We start from the raw sequence: 10,900 nt of genomic DNA, 5'->3' as shown, positions 1-10,900 counted from the left end.
ATTATATATCTACAGGGATTGTTGTTGAACATCCAGTTGCTCATGTGCATACACAAAATTGGTTTAGCTAAATCAATAGATAAACGCTTGCAGCTAATAACTAGACAATTGATAATAAGTACAAAACTCTCAATATTTATATGTGGACATGTAAATTTACATGCTGCGACATTAATTCGCATTATACCATGTGGAAGTCATAAATATTTTCACTTACTACTTGATTTTGGCCAAGAGCCAAATATTTTCCACCTTAGAACATTGGTTGTGCAATGTATGTTCCAATTATATCACCACAACACAATAAAATGGTTTTTCAAAGAAAGATGGTAATATATTTTGGATATAAAACATCTTCAATCATAAGATATACTAAACCCATGATGGGTGATATTTTTACAGCACGTTTTGCTGATTATCATTTTAATAAAACATTGTTCCCTAGATTAGGGGGAGAAATAAAAATAAAAAATAAAATGATGCTTCATGATGTGAACATCAATTAAGGTATATTGAACTCGCACAAAAGAATGTGAAACGAAAGTTCAAAAATAATGCATATGCAAGAACTTGCAAATTAATTACTTTATGCATTTACAGATATAAAAAAGTGACTAAATCATATATACCAGCGATAAATGCTCCAGCTCGAATTGAAATTCCAAAAGCTGGCAATAATGTCACTGTTGAGTCTTTGCCACGCATCAAACGTGGAAGATCAATTGGTTCCGAAGATAAAAATCCTCGAAAAAGAAAATCAGCTGATAATGAGGTAAGAGAAAGTGTTCAAGAAGAACCACAAATCAATATTCCTTCTGCAGAGGATATTGATAAATGTAAATACTAAAATTGCGATAAATTATGCAATATTATTGAACCGAAATAAAATTAAAATCTCTATGAGATATTTTCATATAATGTTACAATGACATCATGAATAAAGATGATGATCTGGAACTAAAATCTGTCATTGAATATACAAAATGGACATGATTGAGCTCAATGGAAAGGAGCAATAAGAGCTGAATTAGAATCGCTCGATAAAAGAAAAGTTTTCGGATCAATCGTTATCACTTTTAAAGATGTAAAACGTATGAGATACAAATGAATTTTTATCCGGAAAAAAAATGTGCAAATGAAGTTACAAGGCAAAACTAGACTTGTAACTCAATATTTCCCACAAATACCAGAAATGAATTAGGAGGAAAACTTATCCTCCTGTAATGGATACAATTACTTATTAGATACTTAATCAACCTGGTAGTTATTTAAATGCATCTCATGAATGTTGTTACTACTTATCTGTATGGATCACTTAATAGTGATATATATGAATATACCTAAAGGGTTAAGGTATCATAAGCATCTAATGTAAAACCCAAGGGAATATATTCCATTAAATCACAAAGATTTCTAAATGGGTTTATACAAACGGGACGTATGTGGTATAACCGATTAAATGACTACTTGATAAAAAAAAGGGTATAAATATAAACTTATTTTGCACGTATGTTTTATAAAAACAATGTTCGGATATGAGATCGTAGTTGTTTATGTCAATGTTCTTAACATCATATGAACAAATAAAGAGATCTATGAAATCATTCAACTTCTAAAGAATTATTTTGAAATGAAAGATCTTGAAAAAAAACCAAGTATTACCTTGGATTGCAAATTGAGCATATGCCTAATGGTTTACTTGTACATCAAACAACTTATACCGAAAAGATTTTAAAACATTTTTTTTAAAGACAAACTCATTGTTGTTAGATCACTCAATATTGACACTGATCTATTTCATCCCTGCGAAGATCATGAAAATTTTAACAGATCGGAAGTTCTATATTTTAGTGCAATTGAGGTTCTTATGTATCTTATAGATTATACAAGATCTGACATTTCTTTTGCAGTTAATTTGTTGACAAGGTTCAGCTCAGCCCCTACCAAAAGACATTGGAATGGGATCAAACAAATAGTTTGATACCTTCGGGGAACTACTGATTTATAATTATTTTATTCTAACAACTCGAAACAAGATTTGTTTGGTTATACAGATGCAGATTATTTATCCGATCTACATAAAGCTAAATCTCAAACTGGATATGTATTCCTAAATGGAGGCACCGCAATATCATGACGTTCTCAAAACAAACACTTGTTGCAACATCATCAAATCATGCCGAAGTGATTGCATTACATGAAGCTACTCGGGAATGATTTTAGTTAAGATCAATGATACAAATCATTATTGATTCTTGTGGACTAGAACGCTATAAAAGCGTAACAACTATCTGTGAAGATAATACAGCTTACATAATACAAATGAAAGAAGAGTATCAAAAATGACAGAACAAAACATAAATGCTGACGAGGCGCTAAAACTATAAACGGTCTTAACGGTCATAAGTTTGATGGAAAAGAATGGTATATTGGTAAGGCTCAGAAAAAGACTGAAAGGGAATAGGAACTGAAACAACGGTTTGAACAAACCATGAAGGAGACTGTAGACAAATCACGAGGGCCAAACTTGTACATAAAAGATTTAGATGATACAGTTTCAGATGAAAACCTCAGATTCTTCTCATATACTCAAGATCTCGTAAAATACAACTAGATTAAAATGAGATACGTTCAATCAACAACTCTGCTGATCTTTATACCAAAGCACTGCCAACTACTATTTTCAGAACACACGTTCATAATATTGGCATGAGGCATGTTCAGAAGATGTAACAACTCAAGCGTTGCCTACTTGAGGGGGAGTCAACTCTATACTGCACTCTTTTTCCCTTAGCTAAAGTTTTATCCCAATGGGTTTTCTTTAGCAAGGTTTTTAACGAGGCAGTACTAGTTATTCTCTAATAAAATTGTCATCCAAGGGGGAGTGTTATAAAATATCTAGATTGTGTTATAAAATATCTAGATTGGATGTTAATTTTATTATTATTATATTTCTTGCATAGTAATATTTTATACTATAAATAGACATGTATGGTAACCATTTAAGGTGCACCATTTCTCTTGAAATATCAATATCAATATTTCTTCTCTCCTTCTTCTCTCTTTTTCTCTCTTTGTTCTTATAACCATTAAAGGTAGTTATAAGCCTACTGAATTATAACAGTTTAAGAATATTTCAAGTAGCACTTCATTATTACAAATAGTCCATGGTGACATTTCATGTGTGTTTTATAATTCCAGTGCAAATCAAGTTATATTCCAAACCCATTTGGGTTACCAACAGTTTTAGAAACGTAAATAAGAAGCAACGCCTTTGTTCTGATTTACCCACAGAAACACGAACATATCCCTTTAAGTCTTTGTTGCTATAGTGGGATTAATTATCACACCCACTACTGGTTTTCTGGTAAATATCCAAATCGTCATTCATTACATCAGGAATTCAAAACAAAATATAAAGTATTTTTTAGAATAATGAAATACTACAACTTATAATAATAGTAGCAGTAGCATAAGTACTGGTAAAGCTATTAAATCGTTTGTTTTTAAAACTAAATCTAAACCCTAACCCTAAACCCTAAGCGCTAAAATTTAAACCCTAACATAAACCCTAAACCCTAAATCTAAACTCAAAACCATAAAAACCTAAACCCTATACCCTAAACCTAAACTCTAAACTCTAAATCTAAACCCTATCCCTAAGCCCTAGAATCTAAATCCTAAACCCTTAATCTAAACCCAAAACCCTAAAATCTAAACTCTAAACCCTAAACCCTAAATCTAAACCCTAAACTTAAACTCTAAACCCTACACCCGAACCTAACCCCTAGAACTCTAAACGCTAACCCTAAACCCTAGAATATAAACCCTAAATCTAAACCCAAAACCCTAACCTAAACCCTAAATCTAAACTCAAAACCCTAAACCTAAACTCTAAACCCTAAAATCTAAACCCAAAACTCTAAATCTAAATCCTAAACCCAAACCTAAACCCTAAACGGTAAATCTAAACCCTAAAGCTAACCTCTAAACCCTACACCCTAAATCTAAACCCCGAAAACTCTAAACCTTAAACCCTAAACGGTAAATCTAAACCCTAAACCTAACCTCTAAACCCTACACCCTAAATCTAAACCCTAAAGCCTAAACCCTAACCTAAACCCCGAAAACTCTAAACCTTAAGCCCTAAAATATAAACCCTAAACCCCAAATCTAAACCCTAAACCTAAACTCTAAATCCTACCCCCTAAACCCTAACCTAACCCCTAAAAACTCCAAACCTAAACCCTAAGCCCTAAAATATATACCATAAACCCTATAATCTAAACCCTAAACCTAAAACCTAAATCTAAACCCAAAACCCTACACCCTAGAATCTAAAGCATAACCTAAACCCTAAATCTAAACCCAAAACCTGAACTCTAAACCCTAAAATCTAAACCCAAAACCCTAAATCTAAACCCTAAACCCGTTCTAAACCCTAACCTAAACCCTAAACGCTAAATCTAAACCCTTGATCTAACCTCTAAACCCTACACCTTAAATCTAAATCTCGAACCCTAACCTAAACCCTAAAAACTCTAAACCCTAACCCTAACCCCTAAATTATAAACCCTAAACTCTAGAATCTAAGCCTTAAACCCTAAACCTAAACCCTAAAATATAATGTCATACCTGATGTTATAGTCGATCCTATGAACCCTAAATTCATATGAAAAAAGATAAATCAAATTCGACATACCTGAAATTCATGGTGAACAAATCGATTTCATAGAAGCCACAAATGAAAATAAACAAAACTAAATGTTGATCGAATGTTTTAAACACTAAATTAGTAAATTGAATGTTTGACATGATTCAAAAGTAAATTTTCATATACCGATGGACTGTATAACCCTATCCAATTTGCGACTGTGATATGACTCGATCACCGATGAGATAGCGAAATATTTCAATCGCTGGATTATGCACAGGTCTCTTGATCATCACCATTGAAAATGAATTTGCACACCATCCTTAATTAACAGTAGTTATAAATTGTAATACTTTCATGCCTAATAATATAATATTATGCTAGAATTATGCTTTAAATTGAATCATGATACTCAAACGCATCACTATGGAGCAAAATAAATTGAATCATGATACTAACCAAAATAGTATAATGTCATACATCAAATCCATATCTCTACCTTATGGAGCAAAATCGAAAAAAATAAAACTATTAATCAATAAAAATTCCATAATAAAAAAATAAAATAAAAAAAACTTACATAGAAGTCATATCACAAAAAAAAAATCCATAAATCAAAGTGAAAGGAAAATCTGACCTTATCCATAAAGTATTATGATTGAACACATTGGTTAAATATGTTAACTACATTAACCAGGAAGCTTTATAAGATAGCACTCTACACAAGTTTCCAACAACTCCAAAACAATACAAAAAATAAATCAAAGCCTCACCTTTTCCTTCTCCTTTTTTAAACATGTGTTGGCTGCAAAAAAAAACTCATGTTCTTAAGCATACTTAATGTATACAATTGAAAATAACATACAAAAATCACAACATTACACCTTAGGACCAAACAAATCAATTCATCAAACTAAAACTTCAAACCATTAAGCATAATAAGTATTACATCATACATAGAACAAAAATAATGAAACCCTGACTCTACAAAAATAAAACGCAACACAAATGAAGACTAAGTTAAACAAAATCAATCCAAACCTAACCTCACGGAGTGCTTAGGCACAATCTTCATAAATTGATGGTCAAACACTGCTTATCGTCAATTACCTGGTCAAATTTATTCAGGACGTTACAAACTGTTAGTGAATCGGCTAAAAATATTTAGTGTCATTATTCAAAGATTTAATAGTACCAGAGAAAGACATAAAAAGAAGAACGATAAATATAATAAAATAAAAAAATGTAAATGAGTATATAAAGAAAATGGTTAATTACATTTCTGAAAGTGGTCGTGAGTTGTTCACAAAAGATGCATCGGGTTCTTTCCCATCTTCATTTTTGTCAACGCACGAGTCGGTGTAAACCGAAACGCTTGATGATGGCTCAGAAATCGACCAGCAGATTAAATCGAGAAGGGTCGTTGGTGTCAACGGTTTTATTGGTGCTTGACATGACTGTAGTCATAACCGAATTATAATCAAATTGGTTACTCGAGTCATAAAAAAATAAAATAAAAAAACATTGAGCATTTTATTTCAAAATGCTCTATAACCTGCATATTATAACCTGCATGCGGCGACCGCGGCGATTTCGAACGCCTTTTTTGGCGAGGTTTACAATATTTTGATTTTCTTCATGGTTTGAATTGATTCTAGGAGTTTGTACATGTTGAGAACCATTGACTGCATATATATATATATATATATATATATATATATATATATATATATATATATATATATATATATGTTTTTTCTGGATAAGAAGTTGAAGCGTACAAAAGAATTTGCATATACCTTTTGATTATAACCACCTTGAGCATTATCAAGCATCATTACAATCTGACGTGCCAGGTCAGCAGATAAATGAACGAGTCTTTGTGGTCTTGTCTCCTTCACGGTCTTTAGAACCCACAGAGGCTGATTTACGTACTTCACTCATTAGTGATACAACTTATGATCTACTAATATTTTATAAAATTATTCTTATGGTAATGGTAATCAACAAATCTCTCTATTTGGGTAGTTCCCGGTAGAGACTTTTTAGGGAGTACTCAGAGTGTACTTGGAATTTGACCTAGTTTGACTTTGACCAAATTTGACCGAGTTTTTAACAGTTTTTGACCAATTTTCCAAGTAATCCCAAGGTTTGGCCATTTTTGTCCTATTTTCCAAGTAAACCAAAATTTAGCCGAGTTTGACAGATTTTGACCAAGTTTAACCGAGTTTAATTACTCGGACCGAAGCTCTTCAAAAACCGAGTAGTCGACGAGTACTGCAACCTTAGACAACACTAGCAGTGAAAATAACACAAACGGACAAGAAAGCGTTTGTGGGTCAACCAAACCAAACTCACCATACTCGTTTTAATCCCTGATAAAGGTTAAGCCTTTTAGAGTTAAAACTGAGTTTAACATCCCATCATCCAATATGCCTATCTTCCGATCTCAAAATTATAGCATAAAGTTAAAAAGGATTTTTTAAAATCTATGAGCTGTAACTTACTGTAACAAGATAGATGGAATGACCAAGATACTTTTGAACCGATGATTCTTCGCATACCACATGACTAACATTAACAACATTGTGACCGGGCAACCATTGATCTACTATCGAACTACCTTGTCCGAAAGCCGCCTCAACAACCTACTGGAACCAATTTTTTTCGATATAAGTTAACCCCGTTTTAAATCATATTTCATTATTTCAGCATTGCAAATGAATTAGAGAGACTATTTTATAACCTAAAGTAGAAAGCAATAAAAGACACCAAAGATCCAAATAACAAATGGTTAGAATTTGCATTTTGAAACTGGTTCTCCATTTAGTATACGCAACGCATTTTGCACAAACAATTTGAAAGATTATTTCAACTAACACACTGTCCCAGCTTTTTCCTCCACAAAATTGTCCTTTTTGGTCATTTTATCTATTTAAGTCGGATAATCAGCATTTGTTCAACACTCAAATGACTCAATGTCTGACTATTACAACTCGGAATCCATAAAAAAAATAAAACCACTGCTATAAAAGTTGGCTGACGCATCGGTTTGTCGACTAACCCATCCCGTTTCGCCCAATAACGCCCAACATGTCAGTCAATGCTAAAAATTCGGGCTGAGTCTTTGAGTCGGTCAAAGTTGGTTAAAATTTTGATTTTTTAGAATTACATTTTGTGCCTGTTTGAAATATTTATATTTTATGCTTGATAAACGTATGTGTAATACATGTATGTTTATTTTATTAATTACTAAAAGTCAACGTTAGTCAACCCCCGACTCGCGACTTTTACAACCTTGCAGAAAACTACTTTCTATAGCTCATTTTGTTAAGCTTGATTATCTTTATATCTTATATCATTATTCGATATACATGATCAATTTCATATCCTTACATCCCCTTAACTTCCTTATCAATCAAACAAAGAGTTCTTAGTGTTAATACGAAAAATATACATGCAAAAAATGTCTGAAAATACACCTGCTGAAATATAATAGGAAAGTCAACTGTACCTTATTTTGCAGCTCAGCAGACACTTCCGGGTCAACATAAAAAGACTGACCCGAAAAAACAGAGCCTCTTCTTTTAAGCTCTTCTTCTGATGATGAGAATAATCTTGATTTATCAGTCGTGTTTGGTTGTTGTTTAGCATTTTCAAGCATCGCAACAGGAAGACACGAATTCCCGCTAGTAAGCATGTTCAAATCATCCTTGGGCATACGATTTTCTCCAACACTTTTTACAACGTAAAGCGCTTCACTCAATCTCACTGACCAACCATTAAAAAAATAATAAAAAATAATATTAACTCAAAACATTACTAAAATAGTTAGTATAAGATACATGAGGTTGTTGCATAAAACGGTAACCAGATTTTATTTATATATATATATTTAAAGAAGAAATCTTGAAAAAACCAACATGATCTTACACATAATCCGCTACTTTATCAGTTGATATGATAATTTTGAAACTTTAAAGATTATAAAAGTTTGAAACTTTAAGGACTTTTGTGGTGAAAACAAAAATGGCTACCTAAATTAGATATATTAAGTCACCGCTTTATCCAATAACCCCTATGTTAAATTTTATTATGACAAATGTTTACCATTTTTTCTAACGCTGTCCACAAACCACCCAAGTGTGACAATAAAGAGACCATTTGTGGCTCCATGCTTCAATGCATGCTCAAATTTTCGTCCACCGCAGCTGTAGATATCAAAATTGTGTTCCTTTAGTTAAGTGATCCAAATAAAATAAAAAAAAATTGTGTTCCTTTAGTTCCATAAAAAAATATAATACATTTGACTTTCAGCCCAAACTAACTAAGACCTTATTTCAAAACTAAAATGTATCCATTAACTACATTGAGCATAAAATTGAATGATAGAATTTTCAATAATGAAAGTACACAAAGTTATTCAAATGAAAGAAAAGGATATCTGGACCACCAAATGGGTACAACGAGGATGCAAATGCGGGCTGTATTGACCACCCAATCTCTCTGTTGCCTCCATAACTTGTTTTCTTGCTTCTGTAATTAGCACCATGAGGTGAATTATACATAAGGTTATTCATAAGATCATGGTTTATATTTCATAAACAACGATAACGATATAGCATCCTCTTTTACAATACCTAAACCATTGATGCCTTATGACTATTTAGTCAAACGGGTCGGTTATAAAATTCAACATTAACACACTTACTATTTTTTCCTGTAAAAACGAGCAGTATGTAAGACTTTATGTTCTAACCACTGATAAATAACGACCATTGTAGTCAAGTGAATCATCTAGTGATTAAAATTTGGATACAAATTTCTGCTGGTTTAGAAAAATTAACAGTATACGGTGAATAATAAAAAAATCTATTTTAATAACTAAGTAGCAACATTCAAAATACAGACATTAGCATGTTATGAAATGACTAAATACACATTACTTTAACTGTTTGGCAATAAATGTATAAATTCTGTTATGAAAATGAATCATATGAAGCATACATATAATTATATAAATCAATACAAAAAATGCAGAGAATATTCACATTAAACTAAGTGATTGGAATATGATTCACCTTTTGATAAACCGGTGACACATATAACAAGGCCGGAAAAGGGGGATTTTGATGATGAATGAACAATAGTGACCGAAGAAGATGAAGCAGCAGCAGCAGGTGACATTATTACTGGGTCTGAAGATTGAAGATCTCTAAATGAACAACCACCCAATTTACAAGTGATATCTACAAGTAATCTTGAATAATAAGATTTCTTATTATTACTAACCTTTACACAACCATTCCCAACCATCTGATTTCAATAACCCAATAACAAACTGTTAACAAATTTTCAAGAAATTAGCATACTCTATCTTTTGAGATTATGAACTTATAAATAATTCTAATATGCTCTAATCCCTTTTACACATGCTATTACAATAATGTTATTTAAAACGGAAAATGGTCATAAAGTTATTAGCTGATAAAGTTAGTGCATCAGTATGCTATTACAATAATGTTATCACAAAGAGGTGAATGACTTACTTTTTATTTGTAATTAGTTTCAGCAGCCCTAGAATTTCCTGCATCAGTTGATCATTTAAAAAAAAAAAACACACGATTACGTAAAGTCTATGGTGAAGCTATGACAATAATTATTCTTGAATTAGTCATTGCAAATGTTTAATGAACAAAAAAAAAAAAATTGAAATTACCTGTAAATCGGCTGTGAGTAATGACCTGCAGAAAACGAAAGCGAGATGTAAGATATGAAAATGAAGAAGAAGAAGAAGGTGGTTGATTAATCGTTTCAAAATCAATCTTTGAGATTGGTTAAACATTTATAATCCATCTTCAATCACCTATTTTGAACATTATCAATCCAAAAATTTTATGACAATTCTAAGTAGGCAAAATCAAAACGCAAATCAGCAAATACTAACCTGGTAAATCGATTGTTGCTGCCACAAACCCTAATATAACGATTGCAAAGAAGGTGACTGCAATCCATAAAGAGGTGATTGCAAAGAGTCGATCGTAAATGCGTAGGAGATTATTTTAGATTAGAGAGGTGAATTGATTTAGGGATTTAGTCCGTAGTTAGTTTGGTGGGTAAGGATCCGAATAGAAAAAATTAAGGTCCGCGTGTTTTTAAGGGTATAAAGGGTATAATTTTAATTAATTAAGAATGATTTATTAGCTAATATTTTAGGTGGATGATTAGAAACCGTTAGATCAAGGG

At 32.0% G+C, this 10,900-nt stretch overlaps 1 protein-coding gene across 1 annotated transcript; it reads right to left on the bottom strand.

Annotated features, from left to right (window-relative positions):
• Window positions 1-5,246: 5,246 nt before the first annotated feature.
• LOC139895807 (uncharacterized) lies at window positions 5,247-10,900 on the bottom strand. Its single transcript, XM_071878350.1, has 13 exons — window positions 10,602-10,900; window positions 10,374-10,398; window positions 10,204-10,241; window positions 9,736-9,869; window positions 9,099-9,190; window positions 8,765-8,882; window positions 8,169-8,425; window positions 7,162-7,302; window positions 6,412-6,576; window positions 6,224-6,304; window positions 5,933-6,111; window positions 5,701-5,764; window positions 5,247-5,459 (listed from the first exon to the last, which is right to left on the bottom strand). Exons 1-12 carry the CDS (start codon window positions 10,667-10,669, stop codon window positions 5,761-5,763), a joined length of 1,302 nt encoding a protein of 433 aa, XP_071734451.1. The 5' UTR covers window positions 10,670-10,900; the 3' UTR covers window positions 5,247-5,459; window positions 5,701-5,760.

Source organism: Rutidosis leptorrhynchoides, chromosome 3 (assembly GCF_046630445.1).
Source record: "Rutidosis leptorrhynchoides isolate AG116_Rl617_1_P2 chromosome 3, CSIRO_AGI_Rlap_v1, whole genome shotgun sequence".
NCBI lineage: Eukaryota > Viridiplantae > Streptophyta > Magnoliopsida > Asterales > Asteraceae > Rutidosis > Rutidosis leptorrhynchoides.
This window is presented reverse-complemented; position numbering and strand designations above follow the sequence as displayed.